Source organism: Enhydra lutris, unplaced genomic scaffold (assembly GCF_002288905.1).
Source record: "Enhydra lutris kenyoni isolate GAN:26980312 unplaced genomic scaffold, ASM228890v2 scaffoldscaffold16, whole genome shotgun sequence".
Classification (NCBI taxonomy): domain Eukaryota; kingdom Metazoa; phylum Chordata; class Mammalia; order Carnivora; family Mustelidae; genus Enhydra; species Enhydra lutris.
Window position 1 is genome coordinate 117,857 of NW_019154100.1, and position 13,133 is coordinate 130,989.

The window sequence follows — 13,133 nt, forward strand, 5'->3', positions numbered from 1 at the left end:
CACTGATGCGCATTACACTCTTAAATGCCATATTTTATTTATTTATTTATTTAAGAGATTTTATTTATTTACTTGACAGAGACAGCCAGAGAGGGAACACAAGCAGGGGGATTTGGGGAGGGAGAAGCAGGCTCCCTGCTGAGCAGGGAGCCCAATGCTGGGACTCCATCCCAGGACCATGGGATCATGACTTGAGCTGAAGGCAAACACTTAACAACTGAGCCACCCAGGAGCCCCATAATGTTCCAAAGTTTCCTTTTATTTAGGTCAAAATCCAAACTAGGGGTTTCGTTTATTCATTTTAGGAACATTTTTCAATCTCTTACTGAATAAGAACATTGTACTTATTTATTCTTATTCAAAGTTTGCTAAGGATTGGCAGAATTTTCCCATGTATTATCAATAAGATGGGCATAAGAACAAAAACAAGTTTTCAAGTTTCTCTTTAACCTGGTTTATCTGTTTATCTTTTTGTTTCTATTCATTTACTCATGCATTGCCTCTGATATTTATCTAACTTGACTATCTTTTAGGTACCAGAGACCACTTCAGTGTTACTTCTTTCTTAGCTGTTCTTATTTATTCTGTACATAATGGCTTCTGCCTTTGAGTCCCAGTTGTAGTTATAGATAGTAGTATGTACTGAACATTAATCCACCTAGGTAAATGTTATTTGTCCTGACCAAAGAAGGCTGAAAATTATTTGAATAATTATTTTCTCAGTGCTCTCAAGAATATATAATTACTACTATTCTGGTTACCTAAGAGAAATGTTATTTCATTACATACAAAAAATGCCTTAGGTAGTGGTTCTCAAAGTATACTCCCAGACCCTCACCTCTTCAGAGGTCCAAAAGGTCAGAAATTATTTTCTTAACAGTTCTAAGAAAGTATCTGCCTTTTTGTTCCCATTCTTTAACAAGTCTGTAGTGTTTTCCAGAGGCTGCATGGTGTATAATACTAAAGTAGACTGACCACAGAAGCAGATATGAGGATTTATCCTCTTCTGTTCAACACATTAAAGATATTTGCAAAGAGCTACAACAGTGATATTCTTGCTAATTTTTTGTTGTTTTGGAAAAGATATATTTTATAAAATACACTATTTATGCTAACATGCAATGAATTTTTCTCTTTGTAATTAATAAATGGGGCAGTCCTCAATTTGCACAGTTCTATGTACTGTTTCAGTTACTACAATTTATTTACTACCAGCCTATACCAACACAGTTCGAGTTTGACTACCATGGTTCTTTAACTGTGAGTAATTGTTTAAGATGAGATTTTGTTGTTGGCACCATAGTCTACAACTCAGTGTTAATGACATATGCACACCACAATCAGTGACCGCTCACATCACTTGTTTCTAAGTCTGCCTAGCACTGGTCACTCTGCATGTGTTATTAGTTCATGCACAGAAATCAAAACCTGTAGTTGTATAGCTTCCTTGTGTCTTGGTGATAAACCCACATGATGTTTTACAAAATAAGGGTAATTAAAAGAGTGAATTGACCAACAGAGATGAAAATGTGTTGAAGAAACGGAAGTGCTGACACTGTAAGTGAAATTTGAATTGAACTTAAGTTCAATTAACTATTAAAGAAATAGTTAATCACAAGGGTGTCTTGAGTGGCATAGTTGGTTAAATGTTTGACTCTTGGTTTTGGCTCAGATTGTGAACTCAGGGTCCTGAGATTGAGCCCCACATAGTTGGCTTCAGAGTCTCCCTCTCCCTCTACCCCTCCCGCTTTTGCTCTCTTTCTCTTTCAATTTCTCTAACATAAATAAGTAAATCTTAAAAAAAAAAAGAAAGAATTAGTTTATCATGGGAATATTGACATTTCTGCTATTCAAGGGAATTTAGGTATGCAGCTAGAAGAACTTAGTGAAGTTATGTCATAACCACAGAGTGGTTATGACAAAAAATAGGTCCCAGCAAAGTGGTACTGGCAAGCCACTTCACATTATGAGGCCTCCCCAAGATTTTCACAATTGAAAATGCAAAAGGATAAAATGTTGGAAACTGGTCCACACTTAGAAAGGAATAATTTGCCAAGGCATAGAAAATACACTCACTCCATATTTTTAAGTTATCCATTAAGAATGAAAACTACTGGGGCACCTGGGTGGCTCAGTGGGTTAAAGCCTCTGCCTTCGGCTCAGGTCATGGTCCCAGTGTCCTGGGATTGAGCCCCACATCGGGCTCTGTGCTCTGCAGGGAGCCTGCTTCCATCTCTCTATCTGTCTGCCTCTCTGCCTACTTGTGATCTCTGTCTGTCAAATAAATAAATAAAATCTTTAAAAAAAAAAAAAAGAATGCAAACTACTGTTGGTAGTTTTTTTTTTTTTACAAAGAAAACTCCTTAAATTCTCAATATTTCTAATGTTTTAAATTATAGTATACAATATAAATGTTTTACTACTTTTTTTCATTTCCCTACACATTATAACTGGAGACAAAGAGAATTTTTAGTGTAGCGTTTTTAGATGTAATCATATAAAAAAAATCTCTTTATATTACCCTTTATAGTTATCTCCTCTATTTTCTGTCCTGATTGAATAGTATAACCAACAAGACTAAAACCTAAGAAGTAGTTTGTATTCCTTTATCTCCCTCATAGTTTACATTTCTAATTGTTTAAAAATGTCATAGTTTGCCCTATTTCTTCCTTCCTCACTGATTGTCCTTACTTAGGCACTCATTTTTCACCCTTCGTAGGGTATGACTATAAAGGCATGGCATGAGGCAATTGCTTAAGATGACAGAACTGTTCTGTATCCCAGCTTTGATGCTGGTGCATGAATGTTGTTACATGTAAATAATCATAAACTTTTTCTTTTGTCTTGCCGTGGTATTGGCATGTAAATATTTCTTTCCTATTCTTTCATAATAGGGCTTACAAATAAATCAAGTAGTTACTGACAAGGGGTCCTCTCTGCTGAAGCTGAGGAAATTTTAAATGTGCAGAAGATATGTTTCCGCACATTTATACATGTGGCCCTGAAGGAATTTATATTCTAGTAAGATAGATACTACAGATAACAGCAGTAAGATAAACTGTAATTGTCTCCTACAAAGCCCTACAAACAAAATGTTAGTGCTAGGAACGTACAGGAGATAATTCTTCATTGAAGAGGTGGTGTTTGAGCTGAGTCTTGGAAAACACATTGATTATGACAGTCAAAAACAGAGACAAGGGACATTCTGATAAGAAGGAAAAATATAGCAAATATAGATTTGTAATTTTTCCTTTTTATGAAGCTCAGAAAAACTTTGGATCTACACCTCATGCATACTTGCATCCTGTTTCATTCAATTTTGTGCTCTAAAACTCTTAAAAGCATTTGGGTCTGACACTTAAATTTCTTATAAGCTATAGGGTAGCTTTTGAGTTTTTGGATTTAATAATTTAGGTCTTTTTCAAATTCTGATTTTAATGTCCGTGAAGACCATGAGCTATTCCTAAGTCTTATTGTGTTCAATAGATAGGAAGTATGTAACTGAAAGACTGGTATCTATGTAAAATTTTCTATTCATAGAGAAAATTTGAATAAGTAGAGTTTTCAGTATACATAATACTTATGAAGTATCTATAATACTTCCCCAAATTGTTTTCTTTCCATTTTTCCTACTTAGGTGAATGAATCAACTCTTTCTTTCACAGGTTTTCTGTGAAGACCCTGATTGATCGGTCCTGCTTTGAGACAATTGATGATTCTTCTCCTGAATTTAACAATTTTGCAGCTATTTTGGAACAGATTCTAAGTCACCGGCTAAAAGGTAACAGAATCAATGTATTTTTAGTCTCACAACAACTTTCTTTTTTATAAGCTTGAAATTTCAGAATCCATCCAGTCTGGTATGATTTAGATAATAGCCATATTGCATCTTGAGAAACATAAAACTGATTTTAGAATGCCTAGTCTTTTGACCTATCCTTTGTTCCTGGAAATGAATTTCTGTTCTCCAATTTATGCCTGTTTCCAGGGTGCATTAAAAGTGTTGAATGCATTAAGTGTCACATACATGGAGCAGAGTCACTTTCTGTAAGTAACTAAAATGGAAGCTTAAATTAAAAAGTAGCGCATCTTTGAAGGTTACTAGATGGTATTTTAACCAACTTACAAAGAAGCATCCAGGCATTAAGTTTTTTGCTTAATCTCCACTTCATTAAACTTCAGAATCTTTGAAAAACTTTTCACCATAAATAGTTAAAAGAGGTATGTGAAAAATGTGCTCAATTATGGTTTTAAAATAAATCAGTAAATATATTTACATTAGAAAGATAAATCTCTTAAAACTTAAAAGGTAAGATGGGAGCTGTGGTCTCTCAGATTTATGAAATATGTTTACTTTAAAAATACCTGTAAAATACAGATGATAACACGAAGAAATATTATGCAACATAACACTTAGTAGTAATAAATAATAACCTTATTACATTAATTCCATTACCTTGGTCTTCCTAAAGGAAATTTGATCATCAGATTGTTTTCACTTAACTTTTTATTATCTTTACTATCCTAATGGTACAGTTTTAAATCAGTAGTCTGCTTTGGTAATATAACTTATTAGAATCTCAAATTTAAGATAAAGGATAATTCTTTTCTGTAGTTTATGATGCCAAAAGCCTCAAGCTTTACTCCTAAATGTTTATATCAGTTGAGCAGTCCTCTGGACCTATATCAAAGGGTTCAGTCAGCCCTTTGCTGGGAAAACAAAATCTGGATTCAGTCAGCCCTTTGCAATTTAAAATGAGGTCCATAAAATCACTGATGCTTTTCTGTTAAAAGTTTGTTATTTTTGCATTTAAAAAGTTACATTTTTGTTTTTGCTGTCCTGTATTTCCTAAAATTTCTGCCATTAATTTTACCTTTTATAAGAAAATAAGTTTTTATAAAAGCAAAGGATAGGAGAGTATTTTGACATATTGTTTGGGTTACTATATTGTGTGGTGTAATATTTAAAATTTTTACATATAAATTTATAAATAATACATGATTAAAAAAACACATGCAACACAGTAGACCTTGATGTACTTTAATGTTTACAAATATTTTATCATAATACTTCAGTTCCTTTGATTCAGTATACCATTTAGCATATGATTTCCTCACAAAATACATAAGCAGCTATCAGAAGAAAACAGACCATGTTGAGATATCCATGCAAAGTGATTGGGCAGGCTCATGACCACATACATGGACCCCTCCTGCACCCTAGCCTGCCATCTTCTGAATCCTGCCTCAGCAAAGTCTAGATGATAGACCTTTGGAATTACTTAAGTGTCATTTCTGAGAAGCCAGTGAATTACCACGTTGAAAATAGAATCCCTGGTTGATTCATGGATAAGAATTCCACTAGTATGACTAAGACAGTAAGAATGATGAGACAGTGAAATTTATGTTACCTTTTTAAGCTTAGTAAAATTAATTATTTAAAATACATTTTTTAAAAAAAATTCCTGTAGATTAAAATATGGTCACTGTGACTGGTATAGATATGAATCACGCAATGATCTTTAACTTTTGAGATGAAGTATTTTAAAGACTCAAGCGTCTACAGACTTCCATATGTTATTTTAGTATTCTAGCATATAACAAATTGCTTTTACATTTGGAGAAGTTATATAATTATTTTGATAGTACACCAAAATTTAGTATATAACTACTAATTTTTCCAAGGTTTGCCTTTATAGAAGTACAAATTTAAAATGTATAACTTTGTGGGTTTGTGAGATTTACTTTTTGCCAGCTACTTTTTTTTTTTTAATAAAAGGACATTTAGTTTAGATATTAAATTTTTTGGAGAAAGATAAAGTCCACCTCCGGGCACAAAATAAGCTGTATTGATACAGGTAAAGTAGAAAACTCGAAACAGTTATTTCTTTATTCATTTTAAAAGTCCCCTAATTTTTTGAAAGGAAGCTTTTAAAATGACATACATTATCCTGTTTACAGTTACTGTTCAATAAAGTGATAATCTTACTTTTCTGGAATATAGCTGAGAACTAGGAACTAATCACAAAATATAGAATTCAAAGAGACCTCAGTTCAGATCCTACCTAATTTTTGGACTTTTCTTTTTTTTAAAGTATCATCTTTCTCTCCACCCCATCTGCACCTGCCCTAATAGAAAGCAACTGCAGATGCTGGGTATATAAGTGGAATGTCTTGTCTAAGCAGATTGGGGAAATTGGGCATTTTACCTGCTCAGCAGCCATTGTACCCCACCCTACAACCCTATACCGCCACTTCAGGTAGCGCCGTGAGTCACAGATTAAAAATTATTCTAGGCTCTGTCTTGAAGCAATCCACTCAACAATATTTGTGACTGGTGGACATATAATCTTGGTTTTAATACTTCTGATGTGTGGGAACTTAGAATAATAAGGCAGTTTATCACATTTTGGAGCAGTTTAGATTGATAGAAAAATCTTATGTAAATAAAGCCAACCTATCTGACTCTGCTTTGATCTATTTTCGGTCACAATTTTCCAGTTTTGAGCCTAATAAATATTAAAACCTTGCTATTATAGAATCCTTTCTCCTTAGTCCCCCTTTTTCTAGGTAATGTATCTCTAGTTCCTTTAATGTTCTGGAACCACCACTTTCTTTTTCTTCTGGTTTATCAATGGTTTATTAGTATTGCTCTTAAAATCTGATACTAAAAGCTGAGTAAAGGGTTTCAGAGAGGTGAACTCTGTATTAGTTCAGAACTTAAGATTACACTGACTTTTGATTCCCATATCACACTTTGGGTTTACATTGAAATTAAGACTGAGTCAAATCCCATAGTTTTTAAAAAATTGAACTATTCCTTATCTAATGTTTTAGTTAGTACTCTAGTAAGTTGCCTGTGTACAAGTTTGATAGGGATAAATATAGTATTATTTACTTTGTCATCCACTTTAGAGATGGAGGAGCTGGCTCTAAAAAAGAAATTTAGGAGAACTTCTAAAGATGAAGAGGAGATACTTTTCCCTATATCTCTCACTAAGTATATCTAAAACCCTGGACATTATTATATAAAACAAATAAAAGAAAACTCCAAAAGGTAGAGAGAAGAAGGGAGACTTTCTAGGGACTGTATGACTTTGGGAATGACTTGATGGGTTCTTTGATTTTCTGCTTGTCTTGTATATCCAAGACTGAATAAGCCAGTAGACTATAAACAACAGCAGGTACAGAAAGCAAGGCAAAGAGCTTTTACTTTTAATTTTTTTAAAGATTTATTTATTTATTTTAGAGAGCACAAGCAGGAGGTACAAAGGGAGAGGGAGAGAGAATCTCAAGCAGACTCTATACACTGAGCATGGAGCCCAACATAGGGCTCAATCTCAAGACCCCAATATCATGACCTGAGCTGAAACCAAGAGTCAGATGCTTAACCAAGTCACCCAGGCAGCCCAAGGTGGATTACTTTTAGACATTTCCCTCCTCCAGCCAAATGACACAGGAAAAGGGTAGTACCACTCCCACCCAGGCCAAAAAAAGCTAAATGGAGAACTTAGAACTTTCTGTCCTCATGAGATGTAACACTGTCCCACCACCACCATCAGTGTGGTATCAGAGAAGGCCAAGCAGAGAACTGGGACTTCTTCCCTTCTGGCTGGTTGTGAGCCTTCCCTTCCCATTTAACTTCCACTCCCACCATGTTAATAAAGAACCTGGACTTCCATTTCTACCCAGCAGTAATGAGGGGTCATCTCCCTGCCATCTTGAGGCTGATCAGAAGAGACCTGTTGGAGACTTAAGTCTTTCACCATCACCCAGCAGTAACAAGGCTACTCCCAGTTCATTGTCAATGGAGACCATGTAGAAAGCCTGGACTCCCACCTCTACCCAGCAGCAATGAGGACTCCCCACACTCAAATGTCAGTGGAGGCCAACTGGGAAAAGTGGACTTCTTCCTCCACTTGACAGTAATGAAGTTGTGCCCCTTTCTTCTTCCCTTCCACTGCTAGAACTGTCATAGAGAGCCAGTGAAAAGAGAAGTTTTAAATAAGGTCCTGAGACTTACAAAATAAACATGTCCAGGTTTCATTTGAAGATGACTCATCATACCAAGAACTAGGAAGATCTCAAATTGAATGATAAAAGACAATCAATAGTTATCAACACTGAGATGACAGAGATACTAAGTATTAATGACAAAAATCATAAGTTTGGTCATGATAAAAATGCTTTAGTGAGCAGTTACAAACATTCTTGAGACAAATGAAAAAGTAGATAACTTCACCAAAGATATAGAAGATACAAGAAAGAACTAAATAGAAATTTTGTTACTGAGAAATACAAAACCAAAATAAAAAACTCAATGGATAGGCTCAACAGGAAGATGGAGGGGACAGAGAAATCAGTGAACTAGAAGACAGAAACATATCTAAACCACAAAGACTAAAAATAATCCAAAATTTAAAAGTGGACTTAAAGAAAATAAATAGACCTGCAGGGACCTGTGGGACTATAACAAAAGATCTAACTCTTTTCATTCAAGTATCTCTAAGAAGAGAAAGAGGAAGGGACTGAAAATGAGCTAAAAATATATAACTGAAAATTTCCCAAATTTGTCAAGAGATGTAAACATATAGATTTGAAAAACTGAGTGAATCATAATACAAATCCAAAGAAATTCATGCCAAGACATATTATAATTAAACTTTTGAGAAATAAAGACAAAGAGAAAATGTTGAAAGTAGCAGGAGAAATACACTCTATCTGTAAGGGGAAAACAATTTGAATGATAGCAGATCTCTCATCAGAAACCATGGAAGCACTTCTTTCAAGTGCTAAGAGAAAAGTGCCAACACAGACTCCTTTATCCAGCAGAATTATCCTTCAGTAATAAAGGGAAAATCTAGACATTCTCAAATCAAGGAAAACTAAGGAATTTTTTGCCAGTAGACTGAGCAAAGAACTATCTTCAAGCAGAAATGAGATGATAAAAGAAGCAAGAAAGAGCATGGTAAATACAATAGACTTTCCATTTTAATTTTTAGTTTTCTGTTCTCTCTGGTTTTGATTTTTCTGTTTTCCTTTTCTTGTCTTCCTGTGGGTTACGTGGATGGTTTTTAGAATTCCATTTTTGTCTATCTATATTGTTTCTGAGTACATCTCTTTGTATACATTTTTTAGTGGTTGCTCCAGGTACTACTTTGTATATCCCTAATTTATCACAGTCTATGAATGTCCATCATTTTCCAGGCTTAAATTTAAAAGCCATACTTTTCTTCATTTCCCTCATTTCTCCTCCATTGATAATATAGTTGCTTTAAAAAATTAAAAATAGAAAAAAATAAAATAAAAATAGAACTACACCTATAATCCAGTAATCACACTACTGGGTATTTATCCAAAGAATACAAACACAGTAATTTGAAAGGATATTTGTATCCCTGTGCTTATTGTAACATCATTTACAATAGCCAAATTATGGAAGGAGCTGGTGTTCATCAATATATGAATGGATAAAGAAAATGTGGTACATTAGGACACCTTGGTGGCTCAGTCAGTTAAGCATCTGCCTTTAGCTCAGGTCATGATCCCAGGATCCTGGGATTGAGTCCTGCATCAGGCTCCTTGCACAGAGTGGAGCCTGCTTTTCCCTCTGCCTGTTGCTCCCTCTTCTTGTGCTTGCTCTCTATTTCTCTCTCTCTTTCTCTCTCTGACAAAGAAATAAAATCTTTTTTTTTAAAGATTTTATTTCTTTATTTATTTGAGAAAGAGAGAGAGACAGAGTGAGAGAGCATGAGAGGGGAGGTCAGAGGGAGAAGCAGACTCCCCATGGAGCTGGGAGCCTGATGTGGGACTCGATCCCAGGACTCCGGGATCATGACCTGAGCTGAAGGCAGCCACACAACCAACTAAGCCACCCAGGCACCCAATAAAATCTTCTTTAAAATATGCCCTGCACACACACACGTGTGAGCGCGCACGCTCTGGATATTATTTAACCATACCAAAAATGGGATGCCTGGGTGGTTCAGTTGGTTAAGCGTCCATCTCAATTTCAGCTTAGGTCATGATCTCAGCATTAGTGAGAGTGAGCCCCACCCGGGCCCCACACTGAGCCTGGAGCCTACTTAGGATTTTCTTTCTCCCTGTGCCCCTCCCCCTGCCCTCACCTGTGCTCAAGCTATCACTACCTCTCTTAAAAAAAAGAAAAGAAAAGAAATCTTGCCATTTGCAAAAACATGGATGGACCTAGAGCGTATGATGCTAAATAAAATAAGGGAAAGACAAATACTATATGATAACACTCAGGTGAAATTTAACAAAGAAAACAAGTGAACAAAGGAAAAACAAAGAGACAAACCAAGAAATAGACTTTAACTATCTACAGAGAACAAGCAGGTAGTTACCAGAGAGGAAATGGTCGTGGGTGAATTAAGAGTGTACTTCTCATGACGAGCACTTAATAGTATATAGAATTGTGGAATCACTGTATTGTACACCTGAAACTAATATAACACTGTATGTTAACTATACTGGAATTAAAATAAAAAACTTTTAAAAATACATATAATTGCTTTAAATATTCCCCTACAAAAGATTAGAACCACATTAGACTGTTAAAGTTTTGTTTTCCACCGTTAAATAAAACTGAGAACACTCAAGAGAAGGCCAGCCTATTTCAGGTTGCTAATGTGTCTAGCAGAGTCTGGGATTAAAAGACAAGGAAACTTACCTGCTGTGTCATTTCTTGGCTTCCAGAGTCCCTGGCCAGTCTTCCTTTTATTCTCCATCTTCAGAGTATTCTCATACTTGTTTTATATGTAATATCAAGAGTTTGTATTTGCATTTAGGAAAAAGAAAGTGCATCTACTTTATCTTATCTGGAACTAGAATTCTCCTTTAATTTTTTAATATGAAGGTTTACACAAATGGTTTTCCTAATGTTAAATCATCCGTATATTCTTGGGATAAATCCAGCTTGAGCCTCATGTATTGTTTTAAATCTTTTTTTTTTTTTTTTTAAAGATTTCACTTATTTTACAGAGAGACAGAGATCACAAGTGGGCTGAGAGGCAGGCAGAGAGAGAGGGGGAAGCAGGCTCCCCGCCAAGCAGAGAGCCAGATGTGGGGCTCGATCCCAGGACCCTAAGATCATGACCTGAGCCGAAGGCAGAGGCTTAACCCACTGAGCCACCCAGATGCCCCTCATGTATTATTTTAATATACTTGGCCAGATTTAGGATTTAGTTTGTTAATACCGTAGGAGTTTTTGTTCTGTGTAATCTCTCTGTTTTGTACTTGTTTGGTTATCAAGATTATATTATTTTCACTAAATGAATCAGAGGCGTTTTATTTTTTTAATTCCTTGTAAGAATTTTCTATTAATTTGGAATTGTTGTTAGATTTTGCCAGTAAAAATCCTGGGCCAAGTAGGGTATGTATGTGCTTATAGATCTCTTCAGGTTGTTGATGACTTCTCATCTCTGTTCTTTCCACTATCAGTTTTTTCTTTTCTGTGCCCTCTTAATTGTTTAATGCCTAGTTAGTTGCACTTTTCCCTTTCAATATGCCACATTTTAAATAGTTAAATTAATTTAAATGATTTTAGAAAGTTGAAGCTCACTGAAGAGACGGAAAGACTAAAACTTATGGCACATGTTCATCCTTGTAACAATTTTTTAAAACTAAGATTCTGTTTTTTTTTTTTAAATTTATTCCTTACCCTCATTATTTGTGAACCATCTTTCCCCTCTTCTGAAGGATTTGATGTGTTTCTTTTACGTTGTTGTGAAGGAATGAAATTTCCATTAGTGGATACCTGGTGCTATTATCTTCCATGTAGTTGTTGGCCAGTTGGTTCCCTTTTGCATTTCTAATATTATTTCTTTTTCCCCTTTTTTTCATAAACAATATTGCCAAAGATTTGTTAATTTGATTAGTCTTTCAGGTAATTAACTTATGGCTTTTTTGATCATATATGTATGCTAATCATATCATTTCTTCTGTTACATTTTCTTTGAGTTTATTTTGTTATGTTGGGCTCCTAGCAGATTCTTTTTCTTTTTCTTTCTTTTTTTTTTTTAAAGATTTTATTTATTTATTTGACAAACAGAGATCACAAGTAGGCAAAGAGACAGGCAGAGAGGAGGAAGCAGGCTCCTGCTGAGCAGAGATGTGGGGCTTGATCCCAGGACCCTGAGATCATGACCTGAGCGGAAGTCAGAGGTTTAACCCACTGAGCCACCCAGGTGCCCCTAGCAGATTATTTTTCAAACTTCTCTCCAAGTAATGCTTAAGTTACATGTGCAAGTTGGGATATATAATATTTTTATCCATATTGATTTTTAGGTAAATTTTACTTTTCATTTTTATTCCTTTTTTGGCTTATGTGTTATTTAGAAGTTAATTTTTAATGTTACTGGAAACAAGAATTTTACCTTTTCATTTTTACTTCTATGTTAACAGAATTGTCAAAGAATTTGGTCTTTATGGCAGATTTTTTGAAATCTGTAAGTTCTGCTTAATGGCTTAGCTTATGGTTAGTTCTAATAAATGATTCATCTTGAGAAGAATGTGTATTCTCTTATTACTGATTATGTTCCTGGAGTATATTTACATTTTTGACAGCTTGATCTATTAATACTTTAAAAATTTGAAACTTATTCTCAATGGAGAAAAACTGAAAGCTTTTCCGCTAAGGTCAGGAACACGGCAGGGATGTCCGTTATCACCACTGCTATTCAACATAGTACTAGAAGTCCTAGCCTCAGCAATCAGACAACAAAAGGAAATTAAAGGCATCCAAATAGGCAAAGAAGAAGTCAAACTATCACTCTTCGCAGATGATATGTTACTATATGTGGAAAACCCAAAAGACTCCACTCCAAAACTGCTAGAACTTGTACAGGAATTCAGTAAAGTGTCAGGATATAAAATCAATGCACAGAAATCAGTTGCATTTCTCTACACCAACAACAAGACAGAAGAAAGAGAAATTAAGGAGTCAATCCCATTTACAATTGCACCCAAAACTATAAGATACCTAGGAATAAACCTAACCAAAGAGGCTAAGAATCTATACACAGAAAACTATAAAGTACTCATGAAAGAAATTGAGGAAGACACAAAGAAATGGAAAAATGTTCCATGCTCCTGGATTGGAAGAATAAATATTG

At 35.0% G+C, this 13,133-nt stretch overlaps 1 protein-coding gene across 3 annotated transcripts in view; it reads left to right on the forward strand.

The window, feature by feature from the left end:
* The window catches only part of LOC111147344 (RUN domain containing 3B), a 137,591-nt gene that overhangs the window by 16,718 nt on the left and 107,740 nt on the right, over nt 1–13,133 (forward strand). For all 3 annotated transcript variants that reach the window (XM_022503343.1, XM_022503344.1, XM_022503345.1), the window contains exon 2: nt 3,666–3,781. In XM_022503343.1, the coding sequence (XP_022359051.1) occupies nt 3,666–3,781 (116 nt within the window). The remainder of the gene's footprint in view (nt 1–3,665; nt 3,782–13,133) is intronic.